The 27395-nt window shown below is 41.6% G+C and overlaps 7 protein-coding genes across 7 annotated transcripts; 3 read left to right on the top strand and 4 right to left on the bottom strand.

Moving 5' to 3' along the window:
- Positions 1 to 803: 803 nt before the first annotated feature.
- On the top strand, positions 804 to 1607 carry K444DRAFT_363722 (uncharacterized protein). The gene is made up of 2 exons (XM_024872210.1): positions 804 to 1042; positions 1099 to 1607. Exons 1-2 carry the CDS (start codon positions 846 to 848, stop codon positions 1493 to 1495), a joined length of 594 nt encoding a protein of 197 aa, XP_024738011.1. The 5' UTR covers positions 804 to 845; the 3' UTR covers positions 1496 to 1607.
- An 11003-nt stretch (positions 1608 to 12610) lies between these two features.
- K444DRAFT_526527 (uncharacterized protein) lies at positions 12611 to 12997 on the top strand (the record flags this gene model as incomplete). The annotated part of the gene is made up of 1 exon (XM_024874551.1): positions 12611 to 12997. A coding segment is annotated over one exon (387 nt), but the record flags the coding sequence as incomplete, so codon positions are not given.
- A 104-nt stretch (positions 12998 to 13101) lies between these two features.
- Positions 13102 to 13437, bottom strand: K444DRAFT_489983 (ankyrin repeat protein; the record flags this gene model as incomplete). The annotated part of the gene is made up of 1 exon (XM_024873190.1): positions 13102 to 13437. A coding segment is annotated over one exon (336 nt), but the record flags the coding sequence as incomplete, so codon positions are not given.
- A 302-nt stretch (positions 13438 to 13739) lies between these two features.
- On the bottom strand, positions 13740 to 15183 carry K444DRAFT_526400 (uncharacterized protein; the record flags this gene model as incomplete). The annotated part of the gene is made up of 5 exons (XM_024874539.1): positions 13740 to 14015; positions 14077 to 14340; positions 14397 to 14455; positions 14505 to 14734; positions 14801 to 15183. The coding sequence occupies 5 exons, from the start codon at positions 15181 to 15183 to the stop codon at positions 13740 to 13742; spliced, it is 1212 nt and encodes a 403-aa protein (XP_024738008.1).
- Positions 15184 to 17509: 2326 nt separating this feature from the next.
- On the top strand, positions 17510 to 18576 carry K444DRAFT_611378 (uncharacterized protein). Its single transcript, XM_024879929.1, has one exon. It carries the CDS (start codon positions 17558 to 17560, stop codon positions 18362 to 18364), a length of 807 nt encoding a protein of 268 aa, XP_024738007.1. The 5' UTR covers positions 17510 to 17557; the 3' UTR covers positions 18365 to 18576.
- Positions 18577 to 20372: 1796 nt separating this feature from the next.
- On the bottom strand, positions 20373 to 23438 carry K444DRAFT_611377 (potassium transporter). Its single transcript, XM_024879928.1, has 5 exons — positions 22852 to 23438; positions 22536 to 22796; positions 21721 to 22485; positions 21523 to 21669; positions 20373 to 21471 (listed from the first exon to the last, which is right to left on the bottom strand). Exons 1-5 carry the CDS (start codon positions 23122 to 23124, stop codon positions 20467 to 20469), a joined length of 2451 nt encoding a protein of 816 aa, XP_024738006.1. The 5' UTR covers positions 23125 to 23438; the 3' UTR covers positions 20373 to 20466.
- A 1813-nt stretch (positions 23439 to 25251) lies between these two features.
- K444DRAFT_642312 (amino acid transporter-like protein) lies at positions 25252 to 26955 on the bottom strand (the record flags this gene model as incomplete). The annotated part of the gene is made up of 4 exons (XM_024884722.1): positions 25252 to 26192; positions 26249 to 26527; positions 26609 to 26685; positions 26858 to 26955. 4 exons carry the CDS (start codon positions 26953 to 26955, stop codon positions 25252 to 25254), a joined length of 1395 nt encoding a protein of 464 aa, XP_024738005.1.
- Positions 26956 to 27395: the final 440 nt, after the last annotated feature.

Below are 27395 nucleotides of genomic sequence, written 5' to 3'. Positions count from 1 at the left end.
TACTCGGTTGTGGTGTCTGCCCTAATATTCCTCCCCCCCCAAATCCGTCCGCACAGCTAGTTGGTGGGAGGAGAGCTGAGACCGAGAAAGGCGGCATATCCCGCACTTGACCCAGACCAATGGCTTAAAGAAGTGGTATCAAGACCAACAGGAGCTGCCATATATATAGCTTCTCTTCCACCCTGGCCTCGCCCTTAGTCAGTAATACAGGCCACCGCATGTACCCACAAACCCTAACGATGTACTGGATCATCTTACTATTGATTGCTGCAGCATGTCAAAGTATGAATCAATTAAACCCTGTATTTGTGTAAAGAATGATCACCGCTAACAAAGAGATGCCTTTAGGCAATGAACAATGCTGCACTGGTTTCAATGACTGCCCAGAGGACAACTATTATTGTCTAACAACGTCGCTAAGCTCTGCAATCCCAACGTCCTCGTACACCCCTCCTACCTCAACACTCCCACCGAGCCCCACCCCAACATCCTCGCCGAGTTCTATCACCCCACCGCCCCCTCCAACGACTACTTCCATTTTATCAACCTCTCCAACAACTACCTCCATTTTATCAACCTCTCCAACGACTACCTCCATTTTATCAACCTTTCCGAAGAGCATAACATCAACAGCCTCTACACAGTCTTCAATTGGAATAGTCAGCGTGACTTCAGGCAGTACTCCAAAATTTATCACATCTACAATATCATCCACAACCCACTCATCAATTCCAAAATGGGGCGGGACGGGACCTCTCCTTGTTGGGTACTGTGTCACTCCCGAATTTTCTCTTGTCAATGGAGCTCAAACTACATCAGTGTTTTATATTGGAGTAGTGGGATGTATGGGGGATAAAAACGATTGTTGCCCATTTCAAGTGATTAGTACAACCACAACCGTTACAGCAACAGCAACAGCCGCTGGAGCTGGCCCTCCCACAACTAAATTCGATTTTCCTTCTGCAAGCGCAACTGATCAAATTACCCTGCCGGACTGCCCGGCCGACTACCAAACCATCTCATCCTCCTTCTGCTGCCCTTCGTAAGTTTGAAACCAAGTATCACTAGAGACGACAAACCTCTCATGACTGGTGTTAGGGGATACTTACTCTGGGACACCCTTCTCGGAGGAATCACACCGTGCTATAGCACCACATCTAATTATTTAACACCCCCGCCTATTCCCGTATCTTCGACCACAAACATTGGATCTTCGGTAGGTCCGGAGACAGTCACTAGCACCGTCATTAACGTCGTCTATGCAATGAACTACCCAGTCAAGAGCCGTCCGTCCGGTCTTAGCAAAGGAGCGGATGCGGGTGTTGGTGTCGGTTCGGTGGCTGCAGTGGCTTTGGCAGGTTCTGCATTACTCTGGTTCTTTTTTAGGAGAAGGCGTGGGGAGCACGGGGAGCATGGTGAGCATAGTCCATATTTTGGCAGGGGAAGATCGCCGCGAGATTTGGGTTCATCGCCTTCAACCGTACCGACACCGTAGAATGGAATTCCATTTGGTCGATCTGTCGCTTAATCAAACGGGAAAAAGTAAAACGACCCCCCCCCCGGTGTCGATTGGGGGTGTCGATGGGGGGCGCACTAACCGAAATCAGCAGGCGGTGGCAGGTGCCTGTAGATATTGCTTTGTATATACCAATGTGTGTAGATTAATATATATTGGTATACTAATGCGTGTATCGCATTCTCTGAATGGCGTCGTCGTCGTCGTTTCCAGACAAATTTGGTTGCATCGCAATTAGTCTAAAAAAAATTAGGATCTTATAGGCTTGTGGCAATGCATATTTCCTCTTAACCACTGGCAGAATCAGAGGTATTAGGTTTTAATTGTTTTAAATCATTGACCCTGCTTACCCCAGACCCCGTGACTTTACGACTGGAGTAAGTTGCCAGAAAGTCCTTATTTTAATATAATAGACTGCTCTCTAATTTGTAATCGAATTGCGACGTCAGCCAGCAAGTATAACCTCCGATATTTGACCGATAATTAAGAGCCTTTTAAGCTATTCGATATAGCGATTTACCATATAATGCCCCTTTATTACCTTCGAAGTGTGGAACTAGTAGTACGTAAAATATAGTGCCTTCGTCTGCTATAGGCTCAAAATATAGTAAACGGAGGTACTATATTTTCATCTCGGGATATATATATTAAGGAGCAGGAGTACCTTCCCAAATTAGTTCGTCTGAAGTAATATAATGATTTATAACAGGTTCCGAATATATTCCCTCTATTCATATTCCCAAAATTTAGTATATCGAGTATAAATTATACGAGTAAATAAGCGAATTTAAATATCTTATATACCTGCTCTATAAATATAAAAGAACCTCCTCGCCCTGCCTTAACCTTTCCTGCTTTTATACCTTTAAATACTACTTTACCCTTAATATAAGCATTAATAAGTCAAAATAGTAATAACTAGCAAGCATATTCATTTGAGGATAATTCCTCAAATTAATACTAATCTCAGCTTTAGCCAAGCTTTACTTTGGGATCAAGTTCAAGTTCCTGCAGACTATATTGGCTTGAGCCCCCAGCCACCGCAAATCTGGTAGTAGCTGGCAATTCTGGCTTATACTCATAGTATTCGAGCTCAAGGATATACTCGTCATATTGCCTATCGGGTCGAGCACTTTACTAATACTATCCTCTGCCCTATTCGCAATAGTAATAACATTCCTCTCTTTGACAAGTACACCAACTACATATACTCCAACTCACCTGCTTTCCGGTACAGAGCCACTATTATCAATCCACTTAATCCTGGCCCTCTTTCTCAGCCTCTTCCTATACTACTAGTACCTGCTACGGTTACCCCGATTTGCCCTCCTCCTCGCTTGCCCAGATCAGGGTCTTAACCTCTGCCTTTTTCCCAATAACCTCAGTTTTAGCTACAAGATACGGATCCCTTTATTTCCTCGCTTCAGGATATTTAATAATAACCCGGTCCTATTACAGGTTCGCCCTTGGTTCCGAGAAAAAAAGGATCAGTCTCTCTATCTAATAATAGAATACCTGACTTCTATATAGATACGGATTTGGAAAGTTCTATAGCTTCTAATAGATTAGGTAATATATTACTTGATTTTATATCCCGCCTACTATATACTAGGCCGCTGTCGAGCCTTCCCAGCCAACGACCCCCTAGTTCTTCTAGATACCCCCTAATACCTCGGAATTCTCTCTATAATAGCTTTTCTCCCTTAATATCCGGCCCTTAATAACCTTTTTTAAGTTCTTAGCAAAATCCACTCCATTACTAGAATCCAGCTCCTTGCCTTAATACTCTGTATTAGGCGGCCACTCGTAGTGGAACGGTTACCGTCGAGGATATTTATAACCGAGAGAATTAGGAACCCGTATTAGAACCCCCTTGGAGCATTAGCTACTTGGATTATTATATAAGGGAATTAGAGCAGTAATTGAGTATAATAAATGCCTTAGTCCAAGGGTTTCAGTATTATTAGAGAGATTTACTAAACTACGAGTATTGGTTCTATACTAAGGTTAGGATAATCTTGAGACAGGAGAATAAATATGGCAGTAATAGAAGTATACTAAAGGCAGCTATAGATACGTTTATACTTGCGAATTTCAGGCCACTCTTTGGTATATCTATTCCTTAATAATAAGGGGAAATATAGTAAAGGGATATTTGTAAATTTCAAGGAGGTATATAAGATAGTTTAATTAATATAATAATTTGCTTTATATTTTAATATAACTATATACTAAAAAGAATTAATTATAGACCGGATCTAATTCTATTAAATATATAAATCCTTACTAACCCGGCAAATCTCTGGAATAAAACTTACTTCTTTTATCTCTACTCCAAACTATAGTAAGAAGATATAGTAGGTTTTTACTATATTTTGCCCCTATAGTTTAGTAAAGAAATAGCAAATCCTAGTACTTTTATCCTTACTTCAAACTATAGTAGGAAAATATAGTAGGTATCTACTATATTTTACTCTTATAGTTTAGTAAAGGAATAGCAAATCCTAGTACTTCTTTTATTCTTATTTCAAACTATAATAGGAAGATATAGTAGGTATCTATTATATTTTGCCCCTATATTTTAGTAAAAGGGTAACAGATCCCAGTTATAATAGCGGGATTAATATAATAGTTAAAGGCTTAAAGTTTAATAAATTTCATATATTGAAAATACTAAGCTAGAAAGCAAAAAAGGAAGGATTACCTTAATCTTTTAGTATTCTCTTATCCAAATATTCCGGCTTAACTTCATTTTATACCTGTTTCCGATTCCCTATTCCTGGCAGATTATACTATTATACCAGCCATTATATAAGTACTAGTAAATCTACTCCAAACTATAGTAAGAAGATATAGTAGGTATCTATTATATTTTGCCCTTATATTTTAGTAAAGTAATAGCTCCGATTATCTTTAAAATAAAGATTTTATCTTTATTTAAAGAAAATATTATATTTATATTATTAAATTATAGGCATTTATATATAAATATATTATAAATAAAGCTAGCTATACTAAGAACTATACTATATTTATATATAAGAATACTAATTGCTTTAATTTAGTAGTAGACCCGTATAGTTATATAACTCTATATAATTAGCTAGCTATAAAAAAGCCCTAAAGCCCGAAACTCACGAAAAGTCTCAAGGGCTTTGGGGCTTCCGGACTATTACTAGTATCCGGTACTCTTTGGGAAAAGAGTATAATACGTTTTATAATAGGCAACTTGTTATAGATTATTTAATTTTTAAGTTAAGCAGGAAATCTGAGAGCCGGGCTTATAATTCAAGTCTTATTAAGGTTATTAAAGTCTTTACTAGCTAGTACTATAGATTTAATATAAATATTACGGGAATTCTATAGGTTCTATCCCAATCTATCTAGAAAGTATATATAGTACGTCTCCTTATTTATTCCGTCAATATTTATATATAATTCCTGAGAGCTGAACTATTACTTAAGGGAGAAGTAAGAAGGCTAGACTAATACCTTTAAAAACCAAGGCCTTAATAAGTCTATCTAGAAAAGCTTACTAATTCTTCTAAAAATAACCCAAGCTCTAATAGGCCAGAAAATTTTGAGTTTATTATATATTACGACTTATATAACCAGGGACAGGGACTTGAGTTCGTTATATGAAATTACCTATATATAAAGACTCCTGCTATAAACTCCTTATTTGGATTAATTAGTTAAACCCATTTTTAATACTAAGTCTTTATTAGGGCAACTTCCCGCTTCCAGAGGCTTTAGATAAAGTAGCTAATAAGTTTCTTAGCTATTAGCCAAGACTTATTAGCTAGAAAATAAATAAGTAGTAGATAAGATTATAAAGCAGAACTCTTCTAACTATAATACCAAGACATTTTACTATAGTATAAAGTAATTAGATATAGAAGCCCTATTAAATATAATATATCTCAAGCTATAAGTTTATAAGATAAGTATAGGGAGTCTTAGTACTTAACTAGTACTATAGTCTAGCTCAAAGGCGCCTGCTATTCTTTATACCTAATTTAATAGGAATAAGGAGTACCTATACTTTAACTCGAGAGATAATCGGGACTTTTATATAGACTTAGGATAGCGGTTTGCTTTATAGAGAGAGAATAAACCAGAATTACTTATATTATATTAATCTTTAGAAGGGGTTATAATAAATACTATAATTCCTAGAATACTCTTGAGAAAGCTTCCCCGAACCAAAATAGGCTGGTTTATAATTCCGAAAGATCTATAGGAATCTTATATACCCGAAAATACAAGTATTTAAGGTAAATACTATTTAAGTCCTAACCTATAATAAAAGAAAAGTAAATTACGTAAAACAAAATATATAAAGCAAAAGTAAAATAAAATACCCGGGTATTTAATAAATAGAAAGCCTAACTATAGGTTATAAGAACTAGTACTAACTAGGCATATATATAGTAATATTAAAGGAGAGGTAAGGCAAGGGGAACTAAAAAATAAGTTAGTATATATTTCGTAAAAGTAAACGGGGAAATATCTAAATAGCCTAAAGGCAAGGAGTATATATTAAAAAAATCGAGATTAAAGAAAGGAAGGCTATTTCCTATAAGAATAAGTTAGTATATATTTCAAGATAAAGAATAGAGGTACTTAGTAGCGGCCCAAAGGCTTTTATAAGTATTAAAGGAGGGGAGAAGATATCGGAGAAGGGAAGGGGGGATCTAAATAGAAGTTAGCCTCTTTTTGGAAGTTTGAGAGAGGGTACTCTTAAAGGGCCCAAAGGTATAAGAGGTATTGGAAAAAGAAAAGAGGGATCTAAAATTTAGCTTTCTAAGAAGCAAGTAGATTAAAGACTTATGGTATAGGAGTTCCGGACAAAAGTAACCCGGAAATGGCAGTCAGGTACTAGCTCTTGGTATTATTAGTAGAGGGATCGAAGGAGGAGGGGTTTAAAGGAGGAGGGATTTAAAGAAAGAGGGTTTAAAGGAAGAGGGATTTAAAGGAGGAGGGGTTTAAAGGAGGAGGGATTTAAAGGAGGAGGGGGAGATTATAGGCAGTCAGATACTAGCTCTTGGTATTAATAGAAGTATTAGTAGAGGGCAATCAGATACTAGCTCTTGGTATTAATAGTAAAGTCGAAAAAATATAGAAAAAGAATAGAGGTTTTGGAATAAAGATAGAATAGAGTTATACTTTTATAAAAAAAAAATAAAGGTACTAATACGGGGTAATTATATTATTAAATTCCATATTTACTTTTACTATTTATTAAGGATATATATCTCTTAAGGGAAAATATTACTTAATATTTCTAGGAAATAATAATTTAATAATAATACTATTAAAAAAACCAAACCTAATATATTTAAGTATACCGAAATAAGGCAATTATTTTTATATTAAAAATTAAATTATAGTATTACTAGATATAGAGCTATTTTAGTTTATAAACTGGGCTATATATAGAGATTCGAGGAGGCAAGAGCCAACTCAAATCATTTATAGAAAGTAATACTTAATAGCTAGTAATATAATAATATAGTATCGTATCTTATTTAATTAGGTTAGTAATTAAGCCCTCTATTATATTAGACCCGTAACTACTATTATATATCCTGCTTCCCAGGTATACTAGTACTAGTTTAAGGAGTTATATAAAACTTCTATCTATATATATAATTAGCCTTCCTAATATATTATACTTTAGAGCCCCTTATTTTTGACCTTTATTTTACTTCTTATTACTATTAAGAGTATTACTTTATAAGCGAATTATTAATAAGACGACTATTTTACTATATTTTGGAAAATATAGTAGGTACTTTTCTATATTTTGGAAGATATAGCAGGAAGCCTTATTATAAGTCAGGTAAGTAAAATAATAAAGGGAACTAAAGCAGGATACCTACTCTAATAATATATCTTATATAATAGCTAACCTTTACTTAAAACCCCTAATTAAAAGATAAATAAAAATATAAAAATAAAGTACTAGTTAAATAATTATTAACTTCTTCCCCTCTTATCTTTTCTCTTCCCTTTGCCCTTACCCTAAACTCGAGCTCCTCCCTTACTAGAAGTAATTGGCTTATCTTTCTCTACCTCTACTTAAGCTATAAACTTTACCTTCTATACTAAGCTTATAAGATCCCGAGATAGGGCTTTAGCTAGTTGCTTAGGCCTTTAATTCCCTAGTAAACTAGAGATATTAAGTAAAATACTTGTTTCGAGTTAGATAGGTAGAAGTATAAAGCTTACTAGAGTAGGTTTTATACAAATTATAACAGGTATAATATTGGCTTTGCAAATAGCTCTTTTAGTTAATTATAGTAGCGTAATTACATATAATATTTAATCTTCTTTCCCTTCCCCTTCCCTTTCCTCTTTCCCTTTTGCTTTCCCTTTCTCTTTCTCTTTCCCTTTCCCTTTCTCTTTCCCTTTCTCTTTCCCTTTCCCTTTCTCTTTTCCTTTCTCTTTCTCTTTCCCTTTCCCTTTTAGTATTCAATCTTCGGAGTAATATATAGTCTCCCCTTACTAATTAACTAGCTATTTCTTATTACCTGCCTTATCCCTAATAATGCCTTCCTTAATCTCAAATATACTACTCATATTAGTCTTATCTAGGTCTAGCTTCTCTAGGGTAGCTAGATAAGAAGATTATACTTTAATAGTATACCGTAACTTATTAATATCTATTATAACTTTAAGTTCGAGTATACTCTTATATTTCTTATTTTCGAGATTCGCTTGGTATTCCTCAAGAATACTTCTATACTCTTTAGAAATCTCCTTTATACTATATATAAGAACCTGCTCTCTATTAGGGCCAGTCCTATATTCTTACTCTAAATTAATCTTATTCTCCTGAAAATCCAGGAAAGTGTTTATCTTATCTTTTGTCTATAGGAAGTATATTGGCTTTATAGTAATTAGGGAGCGGGCTTCCGTTTTTGAATTATATAGGGGCCGCCAGTTTATTATATTTTCGTAGTTATATGGCCTTGACTAGTAAAATCCTATAATACTCTTATACTAGTCTGGATATTGAATATTATATTAAGATAGGCCGAGAGATTTCCGGAAACTAGTATCTATTAGATCTTTGCTACTAGTCCTGGCTAGATAACCCTAATACTAATACCTATAGTATTTATATCGAAAGTATATCCCCTTAATAGAACTGGCTTTCTTAATATTATCCTGGAAAATAGTATCTGCTTTTTATATTTAAACCAAAAGGTATACTTTAAAATGGTATATATTAAGGGATCTTATAGCAGGTTCAATTTCGGCTTTAGCTTTGGATTCAGATTTAAGAGGCCTTTTTAATAACCTTTTAGTAATATATTCTGCCTCTCTCATTTCTCTAGTACGGAAAATAGGAAGAAGAGGTCGTAGTAGTAACGGGGATCTGCGAGTATAAGTAGTAGATAGTCTAGCTTATACTCTCAATTAAATATTCAGGGAGAGTATTAATTAGAAATCGGGTATTAATTAGAAATTTTAAAAAGGTATTAATTAGAAATAAGGTATTAATTGGAAATTTTGAAGGGATATTAATTAGAAATCGGGTATTAATTAGAAATTTTAGAGGGATATTAATTAGAAGTAAGGTATTAATTAGAAGTAAGGTATTAATTAGAAGTAAGGTATTAATTAGAAGTAAGGTATTAATTAGAAGTAAGGTATTAATTAGAAATCGGGTATTAATTAGAAATTTTAAAGAAGTATTAATTAGAAATAGGATATTAATAGAAGTTTTTAAAGGGGTATTAATGGTTTATTAGGAGAGCGTTTAGGGATAATATAAGAGTCATTAAAGGGATTACCCTTAGGTAGTAGTAAAGTCTTATTATTACTAAAGCTAGTAAACTCCTCTTTATTTGGCTTATCTCCTATAATATCTATATTAGAAACGTAACTTACCCTCCGTTTCCGCCGGCCTGGTATCCAGGGCCTACTTAAAGGTATTTATACGTTCGCTTTACTTGGCTATAGTACTTGGAGGCAAGGGCAAGGAGTACTTATACTAGATACTAGTAAGGAGTTTTGAGATCTTGAGTTTATATAAGACTTTTCTTACTAGAGCTAGTATTAAAGCTATTCTTAAGTATTTAAGGGATATTGGAAGTTACTGACTTCCTATACTAGCCTCGTAATTCTCGTAGGGCAGGACCTTGAAACCTTTATATAGCTAGTATAGATGCTTAAGACTTCCCCTATATCCCAATAGAGACTATATATTAGTGCCTTTCTAAAGCGAGTTTCGCTCCCCTAAAGCTCAAGCCTCTTGCTCCGGATAGCCTTATAATTCGAGATGAAATCGGTCCTTCTTATTTATTTACAAGTAATTACCTAAAGGTTATATATAGGCTATATATAATAAGTCGACTTATATAAGTACTATTAAGGGTCGAAGTCCTCTATATCCAATTTCTTCCTATTAGCCTTTCTCTTAGCAATTTTATATATATAGATAATTCCGTACTATCTAGTAAACCTGCTAGTATACTTATTATTACTTTCTAATTATACTTACTCGTATACCAGATCTATTACCTTATATAATATCCGGCCCCTATAGTTCGAGTAGAAAGCTTCTGGAATACGGAGTTACTATTACATTCATTATATAGACTACTTGCCTTAAAGCTGGATAATTTGCCTTATAACCATATTATAGATCTTTTCTTAAAGATTAAAGAGATTACTATAATATCTACTAAGATCTAGTTTAATTAAAGAGTATAATTCTTTTATAGTATTCGAGATAGTTATATTAAAATACAAATACTAGTTAACCCAGAACCTTATAAGCTTCTTCTTATAAGGTATAAGCCACTAATCTTTAATATATAATATATAACTAGTATATAATATTTGGTTATACTTGCGTTTTATCTCTATTAGATTCTTAATATATACTTCTTTAGTAGTAGATTAAATAATTATATACTATATAAAGAAAAATTCATTATAAGCTATAACTATTATCTTTAATACCTTACTTTTCTTACCTTTAAAAAAGCTTATCCTATAATTTGCCTCTATGTCTTAATTAGTATACTAACTATAAAGGAGGTAAGCTGCCTCCGGGAAGATCTCTGCTATAATAGTAATAATAATAGGAGTAGAGTTCATTAGAATAATAAAAGGCATTATATTTGGCTATAGACTATATATAGCCCGTAATTACTAAAGGGCCTAGTAGTAATCTAATATTATCTCGCTACTTATAAAGCAGAATCTAATATAAAAGGTAGCCCTAGTAGTATCTATTTCTTAGAAAGAGTTAGCTATATATATACTTAAAATATAGTAGACAATTATACTAGATTATAAAAATATAGTAAATAAAGGTACTATAGTTTTATAGGAATAAAAAGAGTAAGTAAACTGAAAATATAGTAAACGTATATACTATATTATAAAAATATAGCAGATAAGAATACTATATTTTAAGTATAAAGTAAGGAGTTAATAAGACTTCTTACTAACTATATCCAAAAGTAGTATATTATACCGGTTCGTTTTATAAGTAGTATCCAAAACTAGTATTACCTAGTATATATAAAGCCAAGCCAAGGAAAGTCAATATATAAAGAATATTAATATTACTACTTCCTTATTATTAAGATAAATCCGAGAAATAAAGCCTTTTTCCTTAAGATTCTTGGCCAAATTTTAATAATTACTCCAATTATAATATTTAGAGATCTTGCTTTCTTTAATAGCCCTTACTATTATTTCACGTTTAATAGTCAAATTATATTACTTAAGAAAAAAGGTTATAATATATCGAAATATAATTCTGGAATTAGAAAGCACTTGAATAAGTTTCATTATCTTAATATTAAGATAGTAGCAAACTAGATAGTAGCCAGGGTTATTGGGAGTATTAAGCTAATAATTATACTACCTATATTCTTTGTATTCTTAATAAGATAATATCTATTTGCGGTTAGGGCCCTCTTTATAATTTATTAAGAAGAAATAGCCTGTTCCTTGAGCCTTAGTATTTCTTTCTTTTCCGTTATTATTTCGTATTAGAAAGTTTCGAGGCTCTCTCTCCTTCTCCCTTCTATTATATCCCAGCTACCTTTTTACCCTAACCTGGGAATCTTTTCCCGGTATCTTCTTGCTTTGCAAAACTAAAAGGTTATATCTATATTACTTGGCCTAATCTCTTATATCTTTCAAAAGCTCTTTAAAACTATTATATATGTTTTCGGGAGGGAGTAGATCCTCTTGGACGGTATTAATTATATCTCGGAAGGGTTTAATAGGGCCGGAAGCAAAATCAAAATCTGCTATATATATAAGAGGTAGTATGGTAGCAAGAAATTCTCTTGCTATAGGTTCGAGAAATTCGGATTCCTCCTTAATACCCTCAATAATCTCATTTAAAGTAATCTCTTATTCTCCTATACCTAGAGGGTAGTAGTTATTATAAGTATATAGTATTTGAGGAGTGCCCTGAGGGGCTATTAAATTGGCTAGAGGTATAGTAGGTAGGTATACGAAACGTAAATCAAAGTATAGAGGGCGAATATATTATAATTTCAAAATATAGTAGATAAAGGCGCTATATTTTTGGTATAGAGTAAATTATATAGAATAATACTTGGCTATTATATTCGAGGCTTTTGTAAAAGAATCGAGTTGTAATATTAATGAGGTTTAAAGGTTTAGTAGTATTATTTTATTAGGAATATTTAATTTATGCGATTCTAAGGCTAAATCGGTTCCTTAGTAATAAACTCGGGGAAGGCCGAGCACTAAGCCAGAAAAAGATTCTGCCATCGACACCCCCAATCGACACCGGGGGGGGGGGGGTCGTTTTACTTTTTCCTAATCAAACGAGCATTTTTTTCTCTTAATCGGCCAGCACAGACTACTTCAGACAATTTAGCGCCTTATATATCTTTGTGGGAATGTTTAATCTAATGGTCTAATAGTCAAATGGTCTAATTGTCTTTATATATCAATTTTGTTTAATTTCCATTAGATATAGCAATTGTTGATTCAATTCACATTAACTTCACATGTAACCGGCGTACTTCACAATAAAAAATCCATCCAATTAAGCAATAAGTTCAAGAGGAAAAGTTTCTCAGGAATCTTGCCACCCTCCAATGCCCATTAGCCTCTGCCACTCGCGACGGGGTCCATCCTATATTCGTCTTCGCTTTCCTGTTCGCGCCTCCCGAAACCAACAACTTCACGATTTCCAGGTGCCCATGGCTTGCCGCAACAAACAGCGGAGTCTCTCCATCTTCATTCTTCGTCTCTATGTTAGCGCCGTGCTCCACCAGCGCTTTTGACGTCGACTCGCGATCATACCACACAGCAGCATGCAGTGGAGTCCACCCGCCTAGTGCCTTGACGTTCTTTTTAGCCTTTCTATCCAATAGCAGCATTGTCACCTTCTCGTGCCCAGCCTTTGCAGCGGCGTATAGAGGAGTCTTTTCGTCTCGGTCCCTCGCTTCTATGTCGCTGCCCTGATCTAGGAGCAGTCTTGACACTGCGTCGCGTCCATAATGCGCTGCAATATGCAATAGCGACTGTCCAGTTGTGGTCCTGGCCATCTTGTCGGCGCCACTGTCAATCAGCAGCGACATCACTGCCTCATGTCCATTCTGAACCGCACAATGCAGCGGGGTGAGTCCGTCTTGGCTCTTCAACTCCATGTCAGCGCTGCTATCCACCAGCAGGCGCACGATGGTTTCGTGGCCGAACCAAGCTGCCGCATGGAGTGGGGTCCAGTCCCCATTAGCCCTCGTTTCCTTGTTAGCCCCCTTTTTAACTAGTAGGCTGGCTGTGGGTTCGTGCCCGTAGCGAGCCGCAGTATATAGCGGAGTCTTTCTCTCGTTGTCTCTCGCTTCCATGTGGGCTCCTCTGTCCACAAGTATCGCTGCAGTGGACTCGTATCCTCGAGATGCAGCACTATACAACGGTGTCTGTCCGCTGTAGTTCCTTGCGTTTTGGTCAGCATTGTTGTCAAGAAGAATTTTCGAAACAGCATCTTTCCCGTGATATGCGGCAATATGTAATGGTGTTCGGCCACTAGCATCCTTTGTTTCTTTGTCGATTGATAATCTCAGTAGTAGCTTGAGTCTATCCTCATCCCCATAAAAGGCTGCGAGATGCAATCTCGTCCACCCCGCACTATCTGTAGGCTCTTGACTTGGACCTTTGTCTGCCAGGTGAGTTAGCAAACACTGTTATGTAGCCTCCAAAATACGTCCTAGGACAACGGGTTGAAGAGTCGAATTCTACCTTGCGCCCTTGAAAACCTCGCGCGAATCACGTCAGGAGCAGCCATACTGAACTCCTCCAAGCAGGTTCGGATGTTTTTGTAATTTTCGTCCCACCGGCTCGAAAATTTGGCCATGTCAGAATGGTTTTGGCGGATGGGAAAATCGCGATAACCCTGATCATTTGCGGGACTGTCTGTCGCTAAGCTCTTAGGGACAAGGATTTCGTAATCTCCTGTCAGTTTCCACTTCCCAAGCGCTTCTTGCTGTAGATGCCAGAATTAGCAGCCAATACAGTAACATATATCAAGTCCATACCTTCGCCACTCTTGTTCGCTCTGTTTCGTAGACACAGACAATTTGAGAATCTTGAAAGTCGAACGCAATTCGAAAATCTCTGTGGAGATCTCTCAGATAAACTGAATTAGACCCTAGACTTAGTATGAGGTTCTCATTTGGTTGTCCTTTGACCATGGATAGCCAGTGATCGACTCTAAACCCTTGATTCGGCACACCGAAGAATAGCACGGCGTAAATAGACTTGAAAATCTCCTGGCAGATTTTGTCTTCATCCTTCATTAATAATATGGCCTCGCAACTAGTTAGAACGGTCGCGCATGAGGTTTAGATGGGTGAAGGGGCGGTACCTTTTTCAAAATTATCCCCCCGAGGCTGTGGGAAATAAAAATCAAAGGCCGAGGAGTAACTCCACCCTGTCAAAGTGAGCTTTCAGGACAAATTTTCAAACAGTGCACTGACCCTGTCGTGTATTCTGATACTTCTCATGCTGATAAGAAATGCAGTGGCAATATCTTCAACGCTTTGGAATGTTTGGCTTTGGATTAGTTTGGAGTTGTAGCCGTACGAGAGAACACGGGCCCCTTCCAGATCATAAGGGAGGCCGTCCCTAAGCCACATATGCTCCCCATTTCTCTGCTTCCAGGAGCCGAACGGGTGGCTTCCGAGACCAGTAATTGCAATGCAGCTAATTTGGGTCAGTGATAACTATCTCCAGATTTTGGGGCGTGGTGGATGAATATATACCACCTACTCTATTTTATGATCCGAGGCATCTCTGACAGAATTCAATGGTGTAAACCCCGAGAAATGGCAGTCGACTGTGAGAGAAGAAATTATGCCTAGAATGTTCGACTTTGTCACGGGGATAGTCCATTCGTCCTTGCCGTCTTGAAATCTATCCGGGATTTGCTTGAAGGTAACAGTAGCTATCTGGAATTTTGTTGTGTAAGGATCGGCACTCAGAGAGTGGACAACAGGTTCCGAGCTCTCGTTTTCCGATTGCAAAGCTGAAGAGAGGAGTGTTCTGCAGTCTTCTCTAGTAAATGTGGCTGGTATTCCCTGAACTCTGTATGTCTTGCCATAAGACACGTCTCCGCCAGCCGAGGGTGCAAAGTTATCCCCTCGAATTTCCATACCCAGACTCGGGGAACGGTTGACTTTGTTTGAATCCGAGGGATTTTCTTCCACTTTCTCGCAAGGAGGAATATCGCCAGCCTCTGTAGAAGTTGGCATCACTTCTGCCTCGCAGCTCAAATGCAGGCTCTCCTTGTCTGTATAGGTAACTTCGGATGGAAAAACAATCTTGCTCTTTAACCTCTCCTCCATGTCTGCAAATGCTTGATATGCGGGAATTATGTATGCGATGGACTTTCCTGGGTCACCTGCTGCGATGTAGCCATACAGTCCCATGTTGTTGGCATCGACTACCCACGCCCCACAATCGCCAACCTCTGCGATAGTATGTCAGAAGAAATGAGAATGGATGCGATGATTATGAAGAAGAGTTGTACTGGATACTCACGCAGATGTCCATCAAGATAAACTACCCACATTTCCTGGAATGCCACACATGGCGGTGACTGCATGAAAGTGGGAGTTTTGCCAATATACCCAGTTAAGACGCCATTATATGCTGTCCTGACCAAAACTGCAGCTCTTAAGGCTACTGATGGAAGAAAATGTTTGACCCGAGCTATCTTTGAGGATAGTTTAAGGTTAGAAATGACGCTCTCTGACTCTAGCCGAACTAAAGCCCAATCAAGGTTACTCGACGACGAGGGTGAAGATACAGCCAAGATTGTGCCGATCATGTTCGTTGTGTTTGGGTCAATTTGGTGGCCTGTGAGACGAAGTGAGCCCTGCCTTGGAGCACTAGACGATTCTGAGGGAGGCATTTGGGGAGCGACGTCATCAAAACCGTCGTTCGAACACAGTGTATCTTCCATGTCTGATCTCGGTGATATGCTGCCTATGCATCCATTAGTTTTTACTGGGTTCATCTTCGGCGGAGCGGTACAAAGGGTGTACCTCGGCTTGTTGTGTTGACAAATTCCATATTGCCATCACCAACAGTCTCAAACTCTTCGTCAAAGTCTAATGAGAATTCTATAGCCTCGGCATCCTTCTCTGCCGTGTCTATAAAATCCTCTGAGAGAACATGGGCAACAGTGAGGCCGAGCACTTCTATTCCCACACACAAAAACCCCCCAATAGTAGCCTTTCGAAAATGGGAGTTATTGACCATGACCATGACCGGAAATCCATACTCGGACAGCACAGATTTCGTAGAGTAAACCGCTCCTCGATTTCCTTTGTGCTGATTACCTTCACCCATCGGAATGTTCTCTGTTTCTCCATGTTCTCCAAGCTGTAGAGGCTGACAAGAGAGCCTGGGTGGGTGTGATGAATCGCCAAGCGCGACACAGGGATAAGGATCCAACAGCGAGCTCTGCCTCACAAGTTTCAAGGCTCGTTGTCGTTGTACCTTGTTGTCGCAACTGAACATGATTGTAGGAGTCGCAACTTGCTCTGTACGGCCAATCATGTACATATCGAAGAGAAGAGCTCGTGGGACGCAGACTCCTTCATTTAGATATTCGTCTCGAGACTCAAGAAGCTTCTTGATCGGTCCAAACAGGCTTTCCGTGATTTCTTGTGCTGGTCCTATGACTTCCCAGCATTGATGATTCCCCAGCTGACAGCACCTTGTACCAATCGACAGTTCTGGCCGAGGAAACCGGGGTCTGCGATTAAAAGTCGTGACCCCCAGTACTCGGCGTGGGAATGAACCGGTCCGGGTATTGCTGGAAGTGAAAGACATGGATTCATAGTTTGGGGGTGGCAATGAGACGTACTCGATCCAGGAGTGGAATTTTATAATCAAGGGAAGAGAAAATGGAAGCAAAGAATCAACTCAAAGTGTGCAGGCTATGAGGTCTAGACAGAGACCAAAGAAAAGAGGGGGAATCTCAACGTGCCTGTTAGCTAGCACTGGGCCTGCCTTCGCTTGCGTCCACTAATCACGCGCACTGGTCTTCGTCACCGCCCTATCATCCCTTTTTCTCATGCACTTCGCCTCCACAATGTGGTGGCATTGCCAGAAGAACTTTCAACAATGGTGTGTTACACAAATCAGTTTCCGTCCAAAGAAATTCACACATGATCTGCTCACATGTCTCGCCGCTGGATTTCTCGACCCTTTAAGCACCACGACACATATCAGTCACCCTCGAATCATACAACTATGGAGATGACTGCGATCACAAAGGATCCTACCGATCCTACCCTTCTCATGCATGATCTCACACTCGAGTCGAAATGCACAGTATTGAATTCAATCTGGGGGTCAAATTTCAAGCTAGAAGATTTTATACGAGAACCCCAGCTTGCCGAAAGTTATTTCGCCTACTACCACGATCAATGCAGAACCGCTTTGCACTCAAAGAGGCTGAATACAATTATAAAATCGCATTCAGACATCGTTGACATCGTTACAAAACTGAAGACTATGAATGCACGTCGACATGATCTCAAGGACAGCCTTAGTGTTTTAGTGGTAGACTTGGTCGAACGTGATGGCGATACACTCGTGTGTGAGGCCATTGACTTGGCCGCCAGACTTTGGATAATGGTTGATATTGGACAACTGTCATGGGGCTTTGTTCCAGGCCAAAAATCAATGCAGTGGGAAGACGGCAAGTTGACAGAGCTCCTGCACAATCGCTTCGGGGATCCAGGCCCATCGAAGCTAGGGATCAGAGTTAAGTTGGAGAGGCTATTTACAGCACGTAATCTGGAACGTATTGCAGGGCTCCAGATAGTCTGGACCAGCAATCTTTCGGATCACCTGAAGCTAAAGGATGACGACACAAGGGTCGCGATCTTCTATCACGCAACTTTCCTCAAACACCACAACAAGGAATGTCACCCGTTCCCACCTGGATTCTTTGAGGAGACAGAACGAACGCTCGCACTTCTAATACCCCAATACGACATAAACTCTACTCGCTGGTTCAAGATTCAGCAGAGAAAATTCGGACTCGATTATATGGCGTCGTCTACTGGCCATCTCACAACCGAAGAGCGTCAGATAGAGAACTTTGTCTTTTGGCATGATCGACTTTGCATCTTGAAGCAAGTTTTTGACGAGGCTGAGCCTGGTACAATTGCCCAATGGTGGTGTGATAGACGACGCAGGGTCCAGTGGTATACGTTCTGGGTGGCTGCTCTTGTCCTTGCTCTGACAATTTTCTTTGGAATGATTCAATGTGTTGAGGGAGGTCTACAAGTGTACAAGGCATACTACCCGTCGTGAGAATGTAATGATTCTGTGTTTGTTGGAAGACATTCAGGAAATGGAGTTTTGAAAGGTTGGTGATGGAAAATGGGCACCTTGTTTCAAGTCCACTGTCAGGTTTCGTTAAAGATTAAACACATGCAAAAGATATTCAATCTCGAGGATATTGGGAGATCGGTTGAGAGGATGCTTTTAATTTCACATTAGGAGAAGATGCCGAGATAATGTCCCCGTTCACCAGGTTCCCCCACATAATTCACAGGTGTGGAGAAAGCGGCCGATCTTTCGATCTCCATGCACCGCCTCGGGACGGATATTCCCAATATCACACTGGCACCTATTAGCTTTCACGCTACAGCAACTTCTACTTGAACTAGACAGAGCGCTAGTTCTGGGAGTTCTTAAGCTCATTTTTACTAATATTAGGACCTTAATAGGCTAGGGGCAGCCCGTGACGCGCCGAAGGCGCGGCAGGGCGTGTGGGGCACGGGACACATCTGCGTACGAAGCACATCTATATTTAAAGTATATTCTCTACTAATACTAGGAGCTTAGTAGGCTAGGGGCAAGGCGTTCGGCGCCTCACAGGAGCGTATACCTTGAGGATTATACTTCCTAAGCGAAGGTAAGAAAGGCACGGAGGGACGTGCGTCTTGCTCACCTTCTGTGCGCACGCTACGGGCTAAAAAATAGCCGAAAAAGAAAGTCTTACTTTACGATAAAATTACAGAATTTAGCTTACTATATGCGGGGGAAGGGGGCTAGAGGGGGATCCAATTCTCAATTGCATAAGCACCCGTTCTAGGGTTTACCCAGAGAGGGTGCTTATGTATCCTCAATCAGAGTTGGCCTCCTGTCATTGCCGTTTTGGGCGTACACCCATGTTTTAGGAATGCTACGCGAGCGAAACAGGGATGTTACAGGGATTGGCAGGGGCACACTCCTTTTGTATCCATTATCAGCTCTAGCTGGTGAGGATGTTCCAGATGAAAGAAAAAGAAAATAATTACTCTTGTTTAGGTTCTCAGGTGTTTAATAGTTTCTTCACTTCATAGGAGCACCTTCCATCTTCTAAATACACGGAGAATTATATGCTCGATGAAAGTATCGAGATATACGCAGCAGAAGCTTAACTTTTCTGAGAAACGAGTGGGACTCGCATCAACTGCCGATCCACACCCCACCACTTCCGTGCTGAGGTTTCTTCCAAAACTCGCATTAATAACACTTCACCAAATTGTAATCATATACAGATATCCCCCATACCTACATCTTATTGACGTACTCAATTCTAATCAAACTTCCATAGCTGTTCTCCCTTTTCTGCTGCAGCCGTATGCGAAACTCCATTTAAAATGCGCTTTTTTCTTAGCGAGGACCAACCAAAACGCGTTTTGCAGGAACCACGATTTTACAACCTACCGAATACACTACAATCTCTGTTTTAATTACTATTTCTCTTATCGATTTGATAGGGACCAGCTCCCTATTGATTTAAGGTAAGGTGCGCTTATCCTAGAAGCGTAATTATTAAGCAGTTTAAGAAATCGGGGGGGTTTTTTTTTGCTCTAGCACGCGATCTGTGCACGCACGTTCCGCAAAAACCTAGAAGGGTTCCCTGGTCAACCGGCCACCTTAGTCAACTGGCCACCCACTCACTAATTATTTTAGCTTGCAAGTTTGTTCGATCAATCTTTAGTATAGGGGCTTAGAGCGAACCCCTGCTCCAAACTCTTACCCTGTAGAGCACCAAGGGTCAAAATGCCCTGTATTCCCGATACTTTATGCCCGATCTCCGTACTTCCTGGTAGTCGTAGCGATTTCAATTGTGAGCCTTTGTGTAAAGGGGCGACTGACACCTCTTGTCGCGAGAAGAGGCAGCCCCTTTGGGCACCCACCAAAAACGGGGGCGGCGGAGGGGGACTGGGGAGGGATCAGATATCTCGGGCGTGGCCGATGAAAGCATACGTTAACAATCCATCTCACGTCATAGTCACGGTTTTGAACTTGAACAAAATATATCAAGGTTTCATAGTAGAATTTCCTTGTCGACTCCTTAATAATAGGCTCTTGCTGAAGCTTGAAGGCCCTTGAAGCACAATCCCAGGCATCTATACGGGCTAAATCTCCTTCAGGAATCCCACCTCGACCATCTTGTCTGTCGGAATCCTAAGATTGGCCATCTTGTTCCTTGTATTATCCCTGATCCACAAAAAGATCCACAACAATACCCTCCTGGCGTAATTCGTACCCTCCTTGATCTTCATCTGCTCTTTGCCCATGATATAGAGCACATTATGCGCGTATGCGGCCTCAAGTCTGGCCAATTCTTCGCTGTATCCCTCCTCACTAACCACTTCCTTTTCTATAGGGCCGAGGACCGTTACGTGGTTCGTAGAGTTAGCCGGATTCTCGAGCGAAGGGGTTCCAGGTGAGTCTGATGAGACATGTCTTTGAAGAGGGAAATGCTTCTCCCCCAGATATCTGCGAATCTGGTCGGCGACGACGGACGCAAGATTTGGAGTTATGATTTCGTCATTATAGCCGTAGCGAACTACAAGGCGGTAGCAGTTGGGGATTGCAAGCCGTGAAACCGCATGCCGGTTCTCTGGCGCCACCGAAGGAGTCTCAAGCGGCCGTAGATGGAAGAAAACAACAACTTCTGGCATCGCAGTAAGCTTGAGAACGAATTGGCTAAAGACTATTGGGGTAGTCTCGCCGGCCTTGTCGAAGAAGATTCCGAAGCCCTTAGTAGTGCTGAGAGGGATGCGACCAAATCGATCCGTGAGACGAATCTGGCCATCTGGACCGGTCGTAACAAAATGCGAAGTGGGAAAGCGATCCTCAGCTTCGGCAAACCATTGCTGCTCTTTGCCAAATCTCCACAACAGTAGGACGAAGGCGAGAACGGAGGCGAGTGTGATGGTGAACCAGGCACCAGTGGGGACCTTTGTGAGCGCAGAAGAGAGGTATGTACCATCCAAACAAGCAATTATGATCCATGGCAGGATGACTTTAAAAGGGCTGATGCGCCACACAAACATAGCTGCCAAGGAGACTATACATGTATCAAAGCTGGTCACGAACATAACGCAGACTCCATACGCGTTTCCAAGAGATGTAGTCTAAAGACGGAGTTAGGGTTTGAGGCAACAAGAATCGGCAGCCTGACTTACATTGTTATAAATCGATGCTACCATTATTGTTCCAATCATGAGGAGCCAGTTCGCGACGGGAATATAAAGCTGGCCATGGAAGATTGTGGAAGTGTGGATCACTTTGATTTGTGGGAAGTATGAGAGCTTCATCACTTGGGCAAGCAGCTATAGAAAACAGTCAGAATCGATTTCGTGGCTCGGTTCGCGGATTCTCACCTGAAAGGTTGCAGTTATGATGGCCTGTGAGGCGACAATGGCGGCCAGAATTGCGATGACTAGGGCTGGGTAAATGGTTCCTGGCGGCGCCGCATTGAAAAATGGGTTTGAGTATGCCTCTGGATGGACGCTGATATAAGCTGCTTGCCCGATATACGCCAAAAGCAGACATGGAAACGTGTAGCATAGCCAGCTGAGCTGAATCGCTCTCCTGCTGAAAGCACCAAGGTCGGCGAAGAGAGCCTCGACCCCAGTGAAGGCCAGCAATACGCCACCCAACATTCTCCAACCCGGTTCCCCGTTGCGGACCAAGAAATCAAACCCGTACCCGGGGTTGAAAGCTTTGAAAACGCCAGCGTCATATTTGGCGAGGTTATATATCCCGAAAACGGCGTTGAACCCCAGCCAGATGATAACAATTGGTGCGAATGCAAACGTGATGTTAGTAATACCGAGCGGCTGGATGATAAATAGGAGGACTAGAATAGCATCGGTGACCCCGATTACGGTCCCTTTGGAGATACTAGGATCAACGACCTCGATTCCTTGGACAGCTCCCAATACTGATTGGGCTGGTGTAAGGAGGCCGTCAGCTATGACCATTGTCACTGCCAATACTCCCATAAGCTTGAGAAGGCCCCTTGCGAATCTGCTAGATTCTAGGCGCTGGCGCACATGTTGGCCCGCGCGTTCGAGATCACCGGACAAATGTCTTTGAAGTCGAACAAGGGAGGCCTCTCGTGGATCACGGTTGGTGATGTTCATCTGGAGGCACGAAAGTCAGCTTCGCTTTTGGAAATGGGAATGAATCCTACATAACGACTAAGCAGTGAATACGTGCTAAATGTCCCCCCTTCGCCATCATTATCCGCACGGAGAATGACGATCACGTACTTCACCGTTACCATCATAAACAGGCTCCAGATGATTATCGAGAGCACTCCAATGAGGTCTTGACGTGAAGGCGCCGAGCTGAATGTCGATGAGTAGACGTAGAGAGGGCTGGTCCCAATGTCGCCATAGATGACTCCGATTGATTGATAGGAAAGCCACAGAAGCAACTTTCCCTTGAATACCTACTAAGAATGAGACAGATGTTCCACACAAATTAGTCATAGGCTCGGTTGGTACCTGCTTCTCCTTAAAGTCACCCGGTGTTCGCAAACCAGGGTCATCGTCTTCTCGATCCGTCATGCTCATTCTGCTACGCCTGTTGGAGGAAGGAGCCCTGGACCGGGAGCGAATGTTGTAGATGTCATCGTGAAGGCCGCTTGCATCTGATCTTGAGAACGACCGTCTGCCATAGATGCCATCCCCTCCGCCAGGGGTAACTCCATCCTGCAAATTGGGGCGTAGATGCTCAGATTTCGGGTGTGGGACATCGGCGATTCTGATCGTTGCCATGGCTTATGATGGAGAAAGACAAGGAGGGGCAGCCCTCGGGACGTGCAAGCGGATGTACACTACACAGCGGTCACAGCTGGGGCGTAGATATTTTTGTCTTGAGAAGAAACAATGAAGGTCTAAAACCAACATTCTTGACGGTGAGAAGTGTCATATCTTTAATAGCAGGTGGGTTTGTGGACGGGGTTGGCATGTTGGGTTGACGTGCCGGGTTAACATGTTGGGTTGACGAGGGTGAACGGCATTAATCCCGCATAGAAGGGTTCTTGGCCTGTGGCTGGCACTAACGCGAGTTCTCCTTATCTTAATTGCGCCTGCCCAGTCATTCAGTGGAGCGCCGATTAACGGCATCCAAGGGGCGGGACCGAGGCATGCCGCCATCTCCAGAATATCACTTCCCCGAGCCGCTAAACCTTCTTCCAACGCACGTTCATGCCGGGAAGCGCGAGAAACTCTAAACTCAGCCAATCACTCCCGAATTAAGAGTCAGCTAGGAAGAACGAACATCCAACGAATATGGAGCAGGGGTCTTTTGAGGGATTTATTATCGGAGAACGAGGGCTAGGCTTCATGATAGAGGGTGGATTGAGAGTGGGGTGGTCCGACAACAATGGCTTGCGTGCTTGAGAAAATGTGAGTGTCGTTTCAGAAGCTGATAATCTACGTCATCCCACAGCCCGACAAAGGGCTACATTACCGAGAAACTGCGTTCTTGGCCGTTATCATACGGAAAGCCGTAAGGATCACATCTGCCAGCGCAACTTCGAACTTCGAACCCTACCAAACATCGCTCACGCCTAGCACGCCCCTCCTCTCCTTGTGCCTCTACTACTACTTAAAATATTCACACTCTCTCATTGATTCTAGGCTACAGAAGCATAAGGGCAGGAGAGGGGGGATATTAGGGGAGAAAAGGGGGGCGAGCGCACCTTCGTTCGAACTTTCGAACTTTGCACGTGCCTACCCCGGAAGGGTTCACTGGCCAAGCGCCCCAACTGCTCAACCGCCCACGCCTACCCCTCCAAAATTTTGCCTATTTTTTTTAAAGTGCTTAGAAATTTTTTAAAAACTTCTAGTATTACAAAAAAGACTTTAAATAGCCCGTCTACAAGCTTAAATTCTTTAAATTATGGCGTTGTGGTCAAACTGCGGTTTCGGGCGGGTTCGCAGTTTGGGCGTTTGGCCAGTGAGGCCTTCCAGGGTGAGCACGTGTAAAGTTCGAAGTTCGAAGTTGCGCTGGCACATCACATCCTTACGGCTTTCCGTAGTTATCAGCGCTTATAGGGCTTATTGAGCTTCCCGAGTCACGTGAATATCCACGTGATACAAACAATCACATGATCGTTAATAGTCGGACTTAACGTCGCGACTAAAGGGGCCCAACCCTTTAGTCGGGGAAAGCGAGTTGTCCCGGGAAAGCGAGATGTCCCGTTTCGGCCTTTTTTGCCTTCTAAAAAACAATATTAAGAACTAGCTATAGAAAATCCAATTAATACGTTTTATTCGCGATCTCATAATTACCTATTGCATACTTAAGGGCTAAAGTTTTAAGTAAAAGAATAAAAATTTATAATTAAGCAAAAGTCATAGGTTTAATACTCGCGAACAAATAATTCTTACGATTTTTGTATTCCTCGCGATTTTATTATTAAAACCTTAATAACTTTCTACCCACATCTTTTTTTAAGATTTAAAGAATTGCATTTCGTTTATAAGGCTTATATTTTTAATTCTATTACTTAGAATTATTTAAAAAGGTTAAGGTTTCTCGTTATTAAGGATTTTATTTGGTGCGGGACATCTCGCTTTCCCGGGACAACTCGCTTTCCCGGGACAACTCGCTTTCCCCGACTAAAGGGTTGGGCCCCTTTAGTCGCGACGTTAAGTCCGACTATTAAATAGATAGCATCCATGGATGTGACCGTTGAGTCACATGGAGAGTGGACACGGATATGGTCACTTGAGGAACCGTGTGAGGAGAGTCTTAAATGCTTGTTTCCCATCCAAAAACATCTCCTCAAAAGGAGATCTGCCTCACAAGAGCTATGCTTTCCACTCCTTTTTCGGTCAAGCCTGCCTTCTCCTCCTTCTATATCCGCCTCCTTCATCCCTTCACACTTCGAAAATTTACAAGACAGGCCCAACATACTTCTTCCTCCCCAAAGCAAAGAAGTAAACCGTCCCAATCGCAAGCCAACTGCCCATAACCACAACCGCATAATTCATATTCTGAGGTGTGACAGGCTGCACACTCGGGAAAGTGCTGAAAGTCATCGCGACAACCAGCCACCCAAGCGCCACCGTATTCACAACTGGTCCCAATACAGTGCCCATACTAAATGGTCCAAACTGCTCTCGGTTCAGCTTCTTCCGGCCGTAAAGCACCATGTAGATAATTGGGAGGATGTATGAGGCGTACATCCCCAAAATAGCCATCGACAGAATCACGTTAAACGCCGTGCTGTTCCCGAGGCAAAGCAATCCTAGGAGCATCTGGGACACCGTAACTGCAATGATTGCCGGGACAGGAACCTGCAGCTTCGGGTCAACACGCGCGAAGAGTCTCGAGCAAGGCGCTGCAGAATCCCTCGCAAAGGCCCAGAATGTTCGGGAGGTCGAGGTACAACCCGCAGCATTCGCCGCCACCGCAACAAGGCTCACAATCAAAATCAGCACCGTAGCTCCCGCTTTGTTGCTTGTGATATTCAAGAAAAGTTGCATGAACGGAAACCCGGTGGGAGAGGTAAGCAAATCGTTGAGGTCGCCGAGCGAGAATAGCAGCATGATGGCAAAGCCTAATCCCATGACGCCATTCACGAACACGCTTCCCACCACCGCGAGCGGCACATTTCGAGAAGGGAGAGGCATCTCCTCTGCGAGATGGCACGCAGCGTCGTAGCCTAGGAACGGGTAGATTGTGCTCAGAAGGCCGACAAGCCAGCTTGTCCCGTCACTCGCCCAACCACTCGTATTCGAGAACTCGACGAAGATGAAACGTGCATCGTGTTTCGGAGCTATGACGCCCATTACTACCATGATCGCCACGAAGCCAACGACATGTATGACCCCTATAACCTTTTAGCTAATGTTATAACTGAAATTCCTGTAGAGGAAAGGGGTGTACCGGAAGCAAGATTCGTGTGCGGCAGCACTCTGCTGTCCCATATATTCACTGCCGCAGAATACACCAGTACAAGCCAATAAAACAACATCCCCTGCCACCGTGCCGGTACACACGAATCTAGATTGTTTAGCGTAATCAAGGCTTGGAATTGCAAGCCTGCAGCGAAGGCCGCGGAGGCCGTGAGCGCTGTCTGGCCGCCGATGGAGATCCAACCTGTGAACCAGGATGCGAGGAGTTTGTGGGATTTCGGGGCTAGGACGTGAACCCAGTGATACTGTCCTGATTTGTGTCAGAACTTTCTCTCGAGCATAAGAATTAAACATCTTCCATTTGGTTTGTGCGAAGGGAAGGGGAATTCACCTCCTGCTGTAGGCCAGGTTGGAGTAATCTCCGCCAGCGAGCAAGCAATCGCTATTGTGCCGAGAAAAGTGATGATACTGTTGCACAGCCTGGTCAGATTTTTGGAACTGGATGGGACAAGAGGGGCATCATCTAACTTACTAGTTGTAGAACAGGCACGGCGCGCCGCCGTTTGTGAGCGCTGCTCCCACGACGGAGGTCAATGCTTCCCAAGTTCCCAACAAGCGGAGTCAGAGCGAGCCGAGAGACCACAGAGAGAAATCTCTTCGCAGCTCTTCTGTGGTGCCGCGTTCTGGAAGGGCTTCCTCGTCGCTTGGTGAGGAAGAGGCCGATTTCTCGGAGGGCATTTTGAGGGTGTTGTCTACGGGAGTTAAGGAAGTCATTCTACTGAGGATTGATGATTGAAAGATTCTGGAGACATAGAGGGAGATCTAGGGAAGGGGATGCATGCAAATTTATGCTTTATTTTCTCATCTCTTGTCCTCCCTATCTTGACCAGGGAAGATTCAGAACGGAGCGATTCCGCACTGCTACACAGACCCTCCTCCCCTGACGGGCTGAGACTCCGCACCAAGATACCACATCCTGTCGGTGGGAAGCTATTTGAAAGTTAGCTCTGTCCGGGATATAATAATCGGGTAGATAAAAGAAGCGTTGAGGGGGGCCTTCGACTCCGGAAAGAAGAGCGGGTTGGACTGGGCCGGACCGGGTACGGCCAGCGATTTCGGGAATGGGAGCTTATCATCATGAACGCTCGTTGAAATCCAATGCCGGAAAATAATTAGAA

This window comes from Hyaloscypha bicolor (genome assembly GCF_002865645.1).
Source record: "Hyaloscypha bicolor E unplaced genomic scaffold K444scaffold_56, whole genome shotgun sequence".
Classification (NCBI taxonomy): Eukaryota; Fungi; Ascomycota; class Leotiomycetes; order Helotiales; family Hyaloscyphaceae; genus Hyaloscypha; species Hyaloscypha bicolor.
This window is presented reverse-complemented; position numbering and strand designations above follow the sequence as displayed.

What these genes read in the sequence shown, in the direction of transcription:
- K444DRAFT_363722 (XM_024872210.1), top strand. Translation starts at nt 846, where the DNA reads ATGGGGGATAAAAACGATTGTTGCCCATTTCAAGTGATTAGTACAACC. An exon ending in TCCTCCTTCTGCTGCCCTTC is followed by an intron (nt 1,043 to 1,098) that starts GTAAGTTTGAAA and finishes GACTGGTGTTAG; the next exon opens with GGGATACTTACTCTGGGACA.
- K444DRAFT_611378 (XM_024879929.1), top strand. Translation starts at nt 17,558, where the DNA reads ATGAATGCACGTCGACATGATCTCAAGGACAGCCTTAGTGTTTTAGTG.
- K444DRAFT_611377 (XM_024879928.1), bottom strand. Translation starts at nt 23,124, where the DNA reads ATGGCAACGATCAGAATCGCCGATGTCCCACACCCGAAATCTGAGCAT. An exon ending in GTGACTTTAAGGAGAAGCAG is followed by an intron (nt 22,797 to 22,851) that starts GTACCAACCGAG and finishes CATTCTTAGTAG; the next exon opens with GTATTCAAGGGAAAGTTGCT. An exon ending in TAGCATCGATTTATAACAAT is followed by an intron (nt 21,472 to 21,522) that starts GTAAGTCAGGCT and finishes CTCCGTCTTTAG; the next exon opens with ACTACATCTCTTGGAAACGC.